The sequence below is a fragment of the Caretta caretta genome, chromosome 3 (assembly GCF_965140235.1).
Source record: "Caretta caretta isolate rCarCar2 chromosome 3, rCarCar1.hap1, whole genome shotgun sequence".
Lineage (NCBI taxonomy): Eukaryota > Metazoa > Chordata > Testudines > Cheloniidae > Caretta > Caretta caretta.
In genome coordinates, this window is record NC_134208.1 from 46,060,388 (window position 1) to 46,075,612 (window position 15,225).

The following is a 15,225-nucleotide window of genomic DNA, read 5'->3' on the forward strand; positions in this document are numbered from 1 at the left end:
TTTCCCCCTCCACCAACTGCATATGTTTCAAGGATCACAGGATCTTCTCCTTCCCAGAGGCTAGTGAAGAAAAAAATGCACTCGCGATGAAATGTTCTCTGAGCTCATGCTGTCCTCCCACACTGACAGAGCACAGACGAATGCGTGGAGGCAGACAATGTCAGAGTGCAGGAAAGCACAAAATGACCGGGAGGAGAGGTGGCGGGCTGAAGAGAGTAAGTGGCAGGCTGAAGAGAGGGCTGAAGCTGAAAGGTGGTGGCAGTGTGATGAGAGGAGACAGGATTCAATGCTGAGGCTGCTGGAGGATCAAACTAATATGCTCCAGTGTATGGATGAGCTGCAGGAAAGGCAGCTGGAGCACAGACCGCCGCTACAGCCCCTGTGTAACCAACCGCCCTCCTCCCCAAGTTCCATAGCCTCCACACCCAGACGCCCAAGAATGCAGTGTGGGGGCCTCCGGCCACCCAGCCACTCCACCCCAGAGGATTGCCCAAGCAACAGAAGGCTGGCATTCAATAAGTTTTAAAGTTTTAAACTTCTAAAGTGCTGTGTGGCCTTCTCCTTCCCTCCTCCACCACCCCTCCCGGGCTACCTTGGCAGTTATCCCCCTATTTGTGTGATGAATGAATAAAGAATGCATGAATGTGAAGCAACAATGACTTTATTCCCTCTGCAAGCGGTGATTGAAGGGAGGAGGGGAGGTTGGTTAGCTTACAGGGAAGTAGAGTGAACCAAGGGGCGGGGGGGTTCATCAAGGAGAAACAAATAGAACTGTCACACCATAGCCTGGCCAGTCATGAAACTGGTTTTCAAAGCTTCTCTGAAGCACACCGCGCCCTCCTGTGCTCTTCTAACCGCCCTGGTGTCTGGCTGCGCGTAACCAGCAGCCAGGCGATTTGCCTCAACCTCCCACCCCGCCATAAACATCTCCCCCTTACTCTCACAGAGATTGTGGAGCGCACAGCAAGCAGTAATAACAGTGGGAATATTGGTTTCGCTGAGGTCTAAGCGAGTCAATAAACTGCGCCAGCGCGCCTTTAAACGTCCAAATGCACATTCTACCACCATTCTGCACTTGCTCAGCCTGTAGTTGAACAGCTCCCGACTACTGTCCAGGCTGCCTGTGTACGGCTTCATGAGCCATGGCATTAAGGGGTAGGCTGGGTCCCCAAGGATAACTATAGGCATTTCAACATCCCCAACGGTTATTTTCTGGTCTGGGAATAAAGTCCCTTCTTGCAGCTTTTGAAACAGACCAGAATTCCTGAAGATGCGAGCGTCATGTACCTTTCCCGGCCATCCCACGTTGATGTTAGTGAAACGTCCCTTGTGATCCACCAGAGCTTGCAGCACTATTGAAAAGTACCCCTTGCGGTTTATGTACTCGCTGGCTTGGTGCTCCGGTGCCAAGATAGGGATATGGGTTCCGTCTATGGCCCCACCACAGTTAGGGAATCCCATTGCAGCAAAGCCTTCCACTATGACCTGCACATTTCCCAGGGTCACTACCGTTGATATCAGCAGATCTTTGATTGCTTTGGCTACTTGCATCACAGCAGCCCCCACAGTAGATTTGCCCACTCCAAATTGATTCCCGACTGATCGGTAGCTGTCTGGCGTTGCAAGCTTCCACAGGGCTATTGCCACTCGCTTCTCAACTGCTCTTTTCTTGGTATTCATGCACTTCAGGGCAGGGGAAAGCAAGTCACAAAGTTCCATGAAAGTGCCCTTACGCATGCAAAAGTTTCGCAGCCACTGGGAATCGTCCCAGACATACAACACTATGCGGTCCCACCACTCTGTGCTTGTTTCCCGGGCCCAGAGTCGGCGTTCCACCGGATGAACCTGCCCCATTAGCACCATGATGCCCACATTGCCAGGGCCCGTGCTTTGAGAGAAGTCTGTGTCCATGTCCTCATCACTTTTGTCACCGCGCTGACGTTGCCTACTCGCCCGGTTTCGCTTTGCCAGGTTCTGGTGCTGCATATACTGCTGGATAATGCACGTGGTGTTTAATGTGCTCCTAATTGCCAAAGTGATCTGAGCGGGCTCCATGCTTGCCGTGGTATAGCGTCTGCACAGAAAAAAGGCGCAGAACAATTGTCTGCCGTTGCTCTAACGGAAGGAGGGGCGACTGACGACATGGCTTACAGGGTTGGATTACAGGGAATTAAAATCAACAAAGGGGGTGACTTTACATCAAGGAGAAACAAAAACAACCGTCACACAGAATGGCCCCCTCAAGGATTGAACTCAAAACCCTGGCCAATGCTCAACCCACTAAGCTATCCCTGCCTCTGGTATGTCAGGTACGATTGAATCTCCATTAAAGTTTTCAAGGTGCCCCTGACAGACCTCACCAAAACGATTGTTGGCCGTTGATTTCACGGAGGGAGGGAGGGGGGAGCAAATGAATACAAAACAAATCTGGTCTATTTCTTGTTTTGATCCACTCCATCTATCTTTTAGATCTTTGGCTGGCAGCAGATGGCGCAGGAGGACGGCAAGCCATCCTCATCTCCTGCCTGCTCAGCATAAGATGGTACAATAGGACTGCCTGCAGAACTAAAAGAATGACGTGGTCAAGTCACTCCTAATTTAGTCCCAGCGCCCATGTCTGCCCAGGCGCTCCTGACCGACCTTACCACGGCGGCCAGGAGCACCTCGGACACAATGACAATGGTTTTCAGGCCTATTGCACCGTCTGCTGCCACAAGGCAATGGGTTGCTGCTGCTGTGTAGCAATGCAGTACCGCGTCTGCCAGCACCCAGGAGACATACGGTGACAGTGAGCTGAGCGGGCTCCATGCTTGCCGTGGTATGGCGTCTGCACAGGTAACTCAGGAAAAAAGGCGCGAAACAATTGTCTGCTGTTGCTTTCACAGAGGGAGAGAGGGCCTGATGACATGTACCCAGAACCACCCGCGACAATGGGTTTTGCCCCATCAGGCATTGGGATCTCAACCCAGAATTCCAATGGGCGGCAGAGACTGCGGGAAAGCTACCCACCGTGCAACACTCCTGAAGTCGACACTCGCCCCGGTACTGTGGAAGCACTCTGCCGAGTTAATGCACTTAGAGCATTTTGTGTGGGGACACACACAATTGACCATATAAAAATGATTTCTAAAAAACCGACTTCTATAAATTCAACCTAATTTCGTAGTGTAGACATACCCTTAGAATGTCTGAACACCGCTTCTTACCTGAATTCGTTCCATTAACCCCTCCTCCCACACCTGAAGCTTTTCCAGGCAAACCAGAAGTGGGCCATGGCTTAGACGTAATAGAATCCTTGCTTGAACTGGAGACTATGCTATTCCTTGTGCTTATCCCTGTTGGGGAAAGAAAGAGATAATTAACCATTAAGAAATCCTTGTCATACACAATTATTATGCAGCTTTGCCCTTGTATCTAAATTGAGCAGGTGTTTGCCCCAGTGACCTTAGCCAAAAATCTCTCCATATTCTACTATTCGGCATCTACTATACGTGGGATACTTCCTATCCTCTCACACCAGTTGCTTATCACTGGTGTTACATGGGCCCTGTTCCTGCAAAGATAACCACATGTTTAGGCCCTCGCTACTGTACGGAGTCCCACTGAAGTCAGTGAGAGTCCATTTCAGAATAAGGATCCAGATATTTACATACTTGTCCTAATCATACAAGGGGATCTAGAGTGCTTTGGTATCCTGGTGGGTGAACAATGCTACATAAATGTAAATTATTCTTATTAAATACACCATTTTATGTTAATATCTGCTTACCATTTTAAGCACTCAAATTAGGAAAGGCAATTTAAGGTTTTCACAATACCCTATTCTACTTTGCTATCTGTGTAGTTTACACTGAAGTCAGTGAGAGTTGTGCGCCCTTTTAGGGTCTTTGGGACAGGGTCTGTTTGTGTATATATAATTTTATATGGGGTGCCTAATGCACATTTGGGCACGATACAATAAATTCTATGCAATAAAAGGTTAGGGCCTATTGTGTTAAGATCTACATTTGGCATCATAACCAGTACTCCCAAAAATTCCATTAAAACACTGAATGTTCAAAATTGTAACCTTTATCTTACAATTACACGCACATTTGTATTTAAGGGAAGAAAAAAATAATTAAGACCCAGTCTGCTACCATCAAAACTAGAGCTGCACAAAGTTTCAGCTTTTTTTTTTTTAAACAATTTAAAATTTTTAAACAAACCGAAACAATTCACAAATTTGGCAAATAGTTTCAACCACAAAACCAAAGTTTTCTGAAACGTAGAAGTGATTTGTTTAGAATAAAAATGGAAATGACATTCCATGTCAAAAATAAAGTCCTACCAATTCAACATTCAAAACATTCCATTTCGACCCAAACAAGTTTTGTTGAGAAAAAACTGAATCAGTTGTGGTTTGAAACAAACTGAATTTTTTTCGTTTGGCCTCCAAACTGAAAAATCCATTACTCAGCTCAAAGCCTAATACAGTAGCTTTGCCCTCAACATTCTCGTGGAGTCCCACTGACTACCTGGTACGCTGATCTTGCTACTTGTTGCACTGCGTTCTGCCAGAGATGCATAGCTGAAATCTTATAACTGTGGAATTCTACAGTGAAACTCAGTCAAAGTAAATTCGTAAAAACAGGGCATCATGAGCTGCTTATTTTCCTGCTGGATGCTTACAAACACACACGTGAGGTGCCTAGAACCAGTGCTTAATTTGTACCAGGTCCTGCCAGGGCTGAGCCCTGGCACCTCTAGGTTTGGGAGTTCATAGCCTCAGCACCTCTGGGCTTGCTGCATCAGTTATGAATAAAGAAAAGGAGTACTTGTGGCACCTTAGAGACTAACCAATTTATTTGAGCATGAGCTTTCGTGAGCTACAGCTCACTTCATCAGATGTTTACCGTGGAAACTGCAGCAGACTTTATATACACACAGAGAATATGAAACAATACCTCCTCCCACCCCACTGTCCTGCTGGTAATAGCTTATCTAAAGTGATCAACAGGTGGGCCATTTCCAGCACAAATCCAGGTTTTCTCACCCTCCACCCCCCACACAAATTCACTCTCCTGCTGGTGCTAGCCCATCCAAAGTGACAACTCTTTACATAATCAAGTCGGGCTATTTCCTGCATAGATCCAGGTTTTCTCACATCCCCCCCACCCCCATACACACACAAACTCACTCTCCTGCTGGTAATAGCTCATCTAAACTGACCACTCTCCAAGTTTAAATCCAAGTTAAACCAGAACATCTGGGGGGGGGGGGTAGGAAAAAACAAGAGGAAACAGGCTACCTTGCATAATGACTTAGCCACTCCCAGTCTCTATTTAAGCCTAAATTAATAGTATCCAATTTGCAAATGAATTCCAATTCAGCAGTTTCTCGCTGGAGTCTGGATTTGTTCCTCTGAAATCTGTCATTATGCAAGGCACTGCATTTAGCCGTATGGAGTGGAAATCTATCAACTGCATGAAAAAACTTGTACAGATACAGACAGACATCATCTTCCTTTCCAAATGCAAACAGATGGACATCGTACCAAAAGGACTGAAGGTCAAAAATCCATTACAATCTACATACCACACAGACTATGCTGACAGCTTGTGCCTCACGCTCTCAAAGAAACTGTGGAATCACCTGATCAAGATCCTCTACAGCAAACAGGGAAAGATTAAGAATGAGCTCTCAAAAATGGATACTCTCATAAAGAACCAACCTTCCACACAAACTTCCTCGTGGCTGGATTTTACTAAAACTAGACAAGCCATTTACAACGCACACTTTGCTTCTCTACAAAAGAAAAAAGACACTAAACTTTCTAAACTACTACATGCTACAAGGGGCCACAGCAATGGTTCCCTCACCCCACCTAGCAATATTGTTAACCTATCCAACTATACTCTCAGCCCAGCAGAAGCAGCTGTTCTATCTCGGGGCCTCTCCTTCTGCCCCTCCACCCCCACGAACATGATACAGTTCTGTGGTGACCTAGAATCCTATTTTTGACGTTTCCGTCTCAAGGAATATTTCCAACATACCTCTGAACAACATACTAATCAACAGAGGTCTCCCTGCCAACACTACAGAAAGAGGGATTCTAGATGGACTCCTCCTGAAGGTCGAAACAGCAGACTGGACTTCTACATAGAGTGCTTCCGCCGACGTGCACGGGCTGAAATTGTGGAAAAGCAGCATCACTTGCCCCATAACCTCAGCCATGCGGAACGCAATGCCATCCACAGCCTCAGAAACAACTCTGACATCATAATCAAAAAGGCTGACAAAGGAGGTGCTGTTGTCATCATGAATAGGTCGGAATATGAACAAGAGGCTGCTCGGCAGCTCTCCAACACGAGTTTCTACAAGCCATTACCCTATGATCCCACTGAGAGTTACCAAAAGAAACTACAGCATTTGCTCAAGAAACTTCCTGAAAAAGCACAAGATCAAATCCGCACAGACACACCCCTGGAACCCCGACCTGGGATATTCTATCTACTACCCAAGATCCATAAACCTGGAAATCCTGGGCGCCCCATCATCTCAGGCATTGGCACCCTGACAGCAGGATTGTCTGGCTATGTAGACTCCCTCCTCAGGCCCTACGCTACCAGCACTCCCAGCTACCTTCGAGACACCACTGACTTCCTGAGGAAACTTCAATCCATCGGTGATCTTCCTGATAACACCATCCTGGCTACTATGGATGTAGAAGCCCTCTACACCAACATTCCACACAAAGATGGACTACAAGCCGTCAAGAACACTATCCCCGATAATGTCACGGCTAACCTGGTGGCTGAACTTTGTGACTTTGTCCTTACCCATAACTATTTCACATTTGGGGACAATGTATACCTTCAGATCAGCGGCACTGCTATGGGTACCCGCATGGCCCCACAGTATGCCAACATTTTTATGGCTGATTTAGAACAACGCTTCCTCAGCTCTCGTCCCCTAAAGCCCCTACTCTACTTGCGCTATATTGATGACATCTTCATCATCTGGACCCATGGAAAAGAAGCCCTTGAGGAATTCCACCATGATTTCAACAATTTCCATCCCACCACCAACCTCAGCCTGGTCCAGTCCACACAAGAGATCCACTTCCTGGACACTACAGTGCTAATAAACAATGGCCACATAAACACCACCCTATACCGGAAACCTACTGACCGCTATTCCTACCTGCATGCCTCCAGCTTTCACCCTGACCACACCACACGATCCATCGTCTACAGCCAAGCTCTGCGATACAACCGCATTTGCTCCAACCCCTCAGACAGAGACAAACACCTACAAGATCTCTGTCGAGCTTTCTTACAACTACAATACCCACCTGCAGAAGTAAAGAAACAGATTGATAGAGCCAGAAGAGTTCCCAGAAGTTACCTACTACAGGACAGGCCTAACAAAGAAAATAACAGAACGCCACTAGCGGTCACCTTCAGCCCCCAACTTAAACCCCTCCAACGCATTATTAAGGATCTACAACCTATCCTAAAGGATGACCCAACACTCTCACAAGTCTTGGGAGACAGGCCAGTCCTTGCCTACAGACAGCCCCGCAACCTGAAGCAAATACTCACCAACAACCACATACCACACAACAGAACCACTAACCCAGGAACTTATCCTTGCAACAAAGCCCGTTGCCAATTGTGCCCACATATCTATTCAGGGGACACCATCACAGGGCCTAATAACATCAGCCACACTATCAGAGGCTCGTTCACCTGCACATCCACCAATGTGATATATGCCATCATGTGCCAGCAATGCCCCTCTGCCATGTACATTGGTCAAACTGGACAGTCTCTACGTAAAAGAATAAATGGACACAAATCAGATGTCAAGAATTATAACATTCATAAACCAGTCGGAGAACACTTCAATCTCTCTGGTCACGCAATCACAGACATGAAGGTCGCTATCTTAAAACAAAAAAACTTCAAATCCAGACTCCAGCGAGAAACTGCTGAATTGGAATTCATTTACAAATTGGATACTATTAATTTAGGCTTAAATAGAGACTGGGAGTGGCTAAGTCATTATGCAAGGTAGCCTGTTTCCTCTTGTTTTTTCCTACCCCCCCAGATGTTCTGGTTTAACTTGGATTTAAACTTGGAGAGTGGTCAGTTTAGATGAGCTATTACCAGCAGGAGAGTGAGTTTGTGTGTGTATGGGGGTGGGGGGGATGTGAGAAAACCTGGATCTATGCAGGAAATAGCCCGACTTGATTATGTAAAGAGTTGTCACTTTGGATGGGCTAGCACCAGCAGGAGAGTGAATTTGTGTGGGGGGGTGGAGGGTGAGAAAACCTGGATTTGTGCTGGAAATGGCCCACCTGTTGATCACTTTAGATAAGCTATTACCAGCAGGACAGTGGGGTGGGAGGAGGTATTGTTTCATATTCTCTGTGTGTATATAAAGTCTGCTGCAGTTTCCACGGTAAACATCTGATGAAGTGAGCTGTAGCTCACGAAAGCTCATGCTCAAATAAATTGGTTAGTCTCTAAGGTGCCACAAGTACTCCTTTTCTTTTTGCGAATACAGACTAACACGGCTGTTCCTCTGAAATCAGTTATGAATGTAACCAAAGTGCTTGAGCCCCAGCATCTCTTTCATTACAAAGTAAGCACTGTCTGGAACCTTGTGACACGAACGGACAAGAAAGAGCCCAGTCTTATAGTGACGCAAATAAGGACATCTCATTCCCAGTGAAGGCTATGCCTCAAGAGAATCGTGTGTGTGTGTATGCACCACACACTTGGATTCTGCCCCATTGCTGGTGCCAGTATACTGAGGATGAGCAGACCCACTGGCAGGTGACTCCTCTGCATAAGAGTAGGGTTTGATTCCACACATTGGGCTGCTTTAATACACTGCAGGGTGCACTTAGTTCCTCCCCTAGGCAGCAGGAAAGTTAATGCCAACCTGCTATCACCTAGCATTTACTGCTGCTAGTACTAGTATTATATATTCGCAAGGCATCTTGCGGGTATGCTCCTCCTCCCATGCAGAAGAACATAAGGCAGAGCCTGGCACATCAGCTGGGCACATTTCCTAGCATACTCTTGTGTGCTAAAGAGCTATTTTGCATGACTTCTTATGCTGCATGGGAGAGCTGCTCCTGACACCTTATCCCTTTCTAGCATACCAGTGGGCAGGATTTACCTCCGTTTCTGCCATGCTAGAACCTGCTCTCTTTGTTGTAAGCCTCTTTCCATTACCAAGGTATCCCCTTCCCACCCCAGTGTTCTCTGTTTTCTTTAAAGCAATAGCCCTTCCTCTGAGTCAAAGATAAGGCCCAAAGTATCCATTACCATTTCCCACACCATTGAAAGGTCAAGAAAATATTTCCTACTAACCAGGTAAATACCTAGAATGTTTCAAGTAATGCTGCTTGGCTGCAGAAACTCGCAAGGTGGGTGTGTCCTGCTGTGGAAAGGACGCATGGGAAGGGGCGCTGTTGCCAGAACCTAGATTGTCTGAGAGCTTCAGATCCAAAATGCTTTCAAACCTGTACCAAGAGAAATCACCATGCTTAGCTCCAAGCTCAAAGCTTACACTTCATCCACACGGAGTGTTCCTTTCACCTCAGCTCCACAAATTATTTGTTCAAAATGGGCTTGGTGCTGTACAGATAAAGGAAGACATTGCATAACATCAGCAAAGTGCCTCAGGGTATGTTTATGTTGCATTGTAAACCGGAGTCTGAGAGACCCAGGCTTGTGGACTCAGTGTTCCGAAGCTTGCACTTCAGTGTTCACGCTGCTTTGTAAACCTGGGCTTACACTAGCTGGACCTGGGGCTCACAGACATACTTACAAGTCTGTACTGCATTATGCAGACTTTCGGTCTGTGGCCTGAGATGCATCCGCACTGCAGAATGACAAGGCTTGGACGCAAGTCCTAGGGGTCTCAGATTGATCCTCCCCTTCCCCTCAAGCAGAGTCCTAGGACCCAGGTCCTGAGTACTTGTTGATTCATGTCAGAATGATGTGTGCGCGCGTATATATGTACGGAAGGGGGCTTGGGCTCAAACATGAGTCAGAGCCCAGGCTTAGTGTACAGTGCAGACATACCTGTAATCAGTATAATTACGTCACTCAGGGGTGTGAAAAAGCCATACCCCTGAGCGAGTTAACTCCCCATGAAGACAGCGCTGTTGATAGAAGAAGCTCTTCTGTTAGTTTAGGACAGTGGTCCCCAAACTTTTTACTTCGTGCCCCCTTACCCCTGTCCGTGCCCCCGTCCCTGGAGCTGGGCTACAGCTCTGGGAAGTGGGGGATGCAGATAAGGTAAGGGGGCTGAGGCTGGGGCCACAGATGGGGGCAGGGGCTGGGCTGGGAGCAGAGCCTTGGCCAGCAGGCGCAGGGCCAGTGGTTAGGGGCTGGTGTCAGGAGTGGAGCTGGGTGACGCTCCCCCACCCGCCCCCTGTGGGGGCTGGCTCAGGCCCCAGCCATGCCCCCCTGAATGTTCCTCTGCATTCCTGTAGGGGGGCATACCCCACAGTTTGAGGGCCTCTGGCATAGGAGCATCTTCACTTAAATGCTACAGCTGCATTGGTGCAGCTGTGCCAACGCAGTGCTTTAAATGTAGACGTGCCTTTAGAGAGCTTAAGTTTTTGCCATTGACCCTGACCCAAGGAAACTGGAAGCCTGATTCAGACATACACAATACCGCTCATAATATGTTACACACTAAGATGGATCAAACATGAAGTGGTAAAGATACATTTTGAGAGATTGGCATTGAAAGACTTATAGATTCATAGATACTAAGGTCAGAAGGGACCATTATGATCATCTAGTCCGACCTCCTGCACAACGCAGGCCACAGAACTCCTGTGAACTCACCCACCCACTCCTGCGAAAAAACTCTCACCTATGTCTGAGCTACTGAAGTCCTCAAATCATGATTTAAAGACTTCAAGGAGCGGAGAATCCTCCAGCAAGTGACCCGTGCCCCATGCTACAGAGGAAGGCGAAAAACCTCCAGGGCCTCTTCCAATCTGCCATGGAGGAAAATTCCTTCCCGACCCCAAATATGGCGATCAGCTAAACCCTGAGCATATGGGCAAGATTCACCAGCCAGATACCCAGGAAAGAATTTTCTGTAGTAATTCAGATCCCACCCCATCTAATATCCCATCACAGGCCATTAGGCCTATTTACCATAAATATTTAATTACCAAAATCATGTTATCCCATCATACCATCTCCTCCATAAACTTACCGAGTTTAATCTTAAAGCCAGATAGATCTTTTGCCCCCACTGCTTCCCTTGGAAGGCTATTCCAAAACTTCACTCCTCTGATGGTTAGAAACCTTCGTCTAATTTCTAGTCTAAATTTCCTGGTGGCCAGTTTATATCCATTTGTTCTTGTGTCCACATTGGTACTGAGCTTAAATAATTCCTCTCCCTCTCCGGTATTTATCCCTCTGATATATTTATAGAGAGCAATCATATCTCCCCTCAATCTTCTTTTAGTTAGGCTAAACAAGCCAAGCTCCTTGAGTCTCCTTTCATAAGACAAGTTTTCCATTCCTCGGATCATCCTAGTAGCCCTTCTCTGTACCTGTTCCAGTTTGAATTCATCCTTCTTAAACATGGGAGACCAGAACTGCACACAGTATTCCAGACGAGGTCTCACCAGTGCCTTTTATAACGGTACTAAAACCTCCTTATCTCTACTGGAAATACCTCGCCTGATGCATCCTAAGACCGCATTAGCTTTTTTTTCACGGCCATATCACACTGGTGGCTCATAGTCATCCTATGATCAACCAATGCTCTAAGGTCCTTCTCCTCCTCCATTACTTCTAACTGATGCGTCCCCAGCTTATAACTAAAATTCTTGTTCTTAACCCCTAAATGCATAACCTTACACTTCTCACTATTAAATTTCATCCTATTACTATTACTCCAGTTTATAAGGTCATCCAGATCCTCCTGCAGGATATCCTGGTCCTTCTCTAAATTGGCAATACCTCCCAGCTTTGTATCATCCACAAACTTTATTAGCACACTCCCACTTTTTGTGCCAAGGTCAGTAATAAAAAGATTAAATAAGATTGGTCCCAAAACTGATCCCTGAGGAACTTCACTGATAACCTCCCTCCAGCCTGACAGTTCACCTTTCAGTATGACCTGCTGTCGTCTCCCTGTTAACCAATTCCTTATCCACCTTTCAATTTTCATATTGATCCCCATCTTTTCCAATTTAACGAATAATTCTCCATGTGGCACGGTATCAAACGCCTTACTGAAATCTAGGTAAATTAGATCCACTGCGTTTCCTTTGTCTAAAAAATCTTACTTTCTCAAAGAAGGAGATCAAGTTGGTTTGGCATGATCTTCCTTTTGTAAAACCATGTTGTATTTTGTCCCATTTACCATTGACTTCAATGTCCTTAACTACTTTCTCCTTCAAAATTTTTTCCAAGACCTTGCATACTACAGATGTTAAACTAACAGGCCTGTAGTTACCTGGATCACTTTTTTTCCCTTTCTTAAAAATAGGAACTATGTTAGCAATTCTCCAATCATACGGTACAACCCCTGAGTTTACAGATTCATTAAAAATTCTTGCTAATGGGCTTGCAATTTCATGTGCCAATTCCTTTAATATTCTTGGATGAAGATTATCTGGGCCCCCCGATTTAGTCCCATTAAGCTGTCTGAGTTTTGCTTCTACCTCAAATATGGTAATGTCTACCTCCATAGCCTCATTCCCATTTGTCATGCTACCATTATCCCTAAGATCCTCTTTAGTCCTATTAAAGACTGAGGCAAAGTATTTGTTTAGCTATTGGGCCATGCCTAGATTATCCTTGACCTCCACTCCATCCTCAGTGTTTAGCGGTCCCACTTCTTCTTTCTTTGTTTTCTTCTTATTTATATGACTATAGAACCTTTTACTATTGGTTTTAATTCCCTTTGCAAGGTCCAACTCTACTTGACTTTTAGCCTGTCTCACTTTATCCCTACATGTTCTGACCTCAATAAGGTAGCTTTCCTTGCTGATCCCTCCCTTCTTCCACTCCCTGTATGCTTTCTGCTTTTTCTTAATCACCTCTCTGAGATGCTTGCTCATCCAGCTTGGTCTACAACTCCTGCCTATTAATTTTTTCCCCTTTCTTGGGATGCAGGCTTCCGATAGCTTCTGCAGCTTTGATTTAAAGTAATCCCAGGCCTCCTCCTTCACAAGCTAAGCATGTTTGTCAGAGAAAATATCGAACAGAAGTGTGGGGCCCTAGTGCAAGAAATCAGAGAGGCTGTTCTAAGCATAAGGGACAGCATGGAAAAAATCAAAAAGTCAAGAACCAAGAGGGAGTACAAATGTAGAGAATCCGTTACCGGCACTATAGTTAGGCAGAGAGAGCACAGGGAGAAAGTGCTAAGGAGCAAGAGGAGATGTAGGGGGAAATGAAAGCAAATAAGTAGTTGGGATGGGGTGAGAAGAGGAGACATCAACTTACCTACAAAGAGCTTCATCACTCTGTCGCCTCTTGTTTTTCAGATCAGTTCTGGTGAGGGAAGAGCTAAAATCAAAGTCTTCCAAGTCATCCCACTCTTCAGAACCTTTCATTATTCTAGTAATGTGTCCCCATCTTCGCCTAGTCTTTGGTTTAAGTTCACCATTTGTGTTCTCTGTCCCAACCGGTATTTTCTGTTATTACGAAGAAGAAAACCAAAACATTTGTCATACAGAGCTATGGAATTATGAGGAGGGAAATCAGAACACAGTTTTTCCTTCACAAAGCAAGTGGTGATCTTGCTGTAGCATCATAAATCCCCTCCCGCCCCACTAATATACCGAGGACCTGCTCTGTAACACACATGTGTTCATACTAGCTTCTGCATCTCCTCCTGCCTTGATTGAAAGTCCTGCACTGACAGAAGAATGGAGCTCTTAAGTCTCTTTCAGCTCTAATTTCCATACGTCTTTCACTATAGAGCCTACAAAAAGTGATCAGCTTATGTTGAATTTTTAGCCCCAGACTCAACTTGTGGGTGCAAAACTGCATGTACATTCATGTGCCTGCACTTCAGTGCCTGTGCCTGCATTAAAATGTGTGCCAGCAAAACCTATTTGTCTTAACAGATTTTGCAGGTGAAAATTCTGACACTTGTGTCCTTGCAGCTGTTAAGGTGCATATGCATGTTTGCACTTCGTGCAATTTTGCATATGCACAAGGTGAAGGTCACGTATAAGTTCTGCTGAAGACTTGGCTCTTAGTTTCAGTACTCGTGGGCCCAATTCTCTTCTAACTTGGGCCTGAGTCTCATTTACACCTGGCAGTGTAAAATGGCTTGAAGTGAGTAAGCTACAGTTACATCGTCTTTAAGGCCACTTTACAATGCCAGAACACCGTAAAGTGGTCTTGGAGTAAGAAAGAATTGGGCCCACCTATTTGTTTTACACCAAAAAACTCCACCCACTTCAGTGGAGCTGCTTTCAGTTTACACCAGCATGAGATGAGAGCCAAGCTAGTCTTTATTCCTATTTCTCTCCTTTTATTAAAAAGGTACAAAGACGGCACTGTTGGTTTAAGGTACCACAAAAAAAAAAAAATCCAATTAAGGAAAAATGCACAAAGTCATGAGCAAATTTATCACTTATCCCAGACTCCTCCTCACCTGCTGAGGAATTTGACTACAAAGTGCTGGCAGATGCACCTGAGCAGGCTCGTCCTCTCTTAACTGGGTCACGTGGTCAGTCGCCAAGGAGTCTGCTTTATATGGATACGTGAGGTACTGGGAAGACTGGCTTTGCTGGAATGGTCTAGATGAGAGACGGACATGGGGTTTTGGAGGGGGTTGTGCAGGAGGAACAGGTTTAACACGGTGCAGTGCTGCTTTATCATGGAGTTCTTTCGGCTGCTTGCCCAGTTCTTGAATGCAGAGAGAGGTGCCCAGTGCATGCCCAACCAGGAAGTAGGGATACCGAAGTGCCTAAAATACAATAAACGCATCAGTATTCAACAGGGGAAGCCAGAGTCGCTGACTTAGCTTAGTCATATGGGACAGCTTCCATGTTACCTTCCCCTCTTCCCTTTCCCACGTGTTAGAGCAGGGGTAGGCAACGCGAGCTGATTTTCAGTGGCACTCTCACTGCCCGGGGCCTGGCCACCAGTCCGGGGGCAGGGGGTGGGGGGGGGGCTCTGCATTTTAATTTAATTTTAAAAGAAGCTTCTTAAACATTTAAAAAACCTTATT

General features: G+C 45.9%; 1 protein-coding gene across 6 annotated transcripts in view; it reads right to left on the reverse strand.

The window, feature by feature from the left end:
• The window catches only part of CILK1 (ciliogenesis associated kinase 1), a 59,794-nt gene that overhangs the window by 14,496 nt on the left and 30,073 nt on the right, over positions 1-15,225 (reverse strand). For 5 of the 6 annotated variants that reach the window (XM_075126459.1, XM_048845294.2, XM_075126460.1 and 2 more), the window contains 4 exons: positions 14,647-14,961; positions 13,485-13,675; positions 9,369-9,520; positions 3,207-3,335 (listed from right to left, as the gene is read on the reverse strand). In XM_075126459.1, coding sequence (XP_074982560.1) covers positions 3,207-3,335; positions 9,369-9,520; positions 13,485-13,675; positions 14,647-14,961 — 787 coding nt within the window. Of the gene's footprint in view, positions 1-643; positions 2,075-3,206; positions 3,336-9,368; positions 9,521-13,484; positions 13,676-14,646; positions 14,962-15,225 lie in introns of those variants that run through there. The other variant, XM_048845298.2, reaches the window with a different exon arrangement.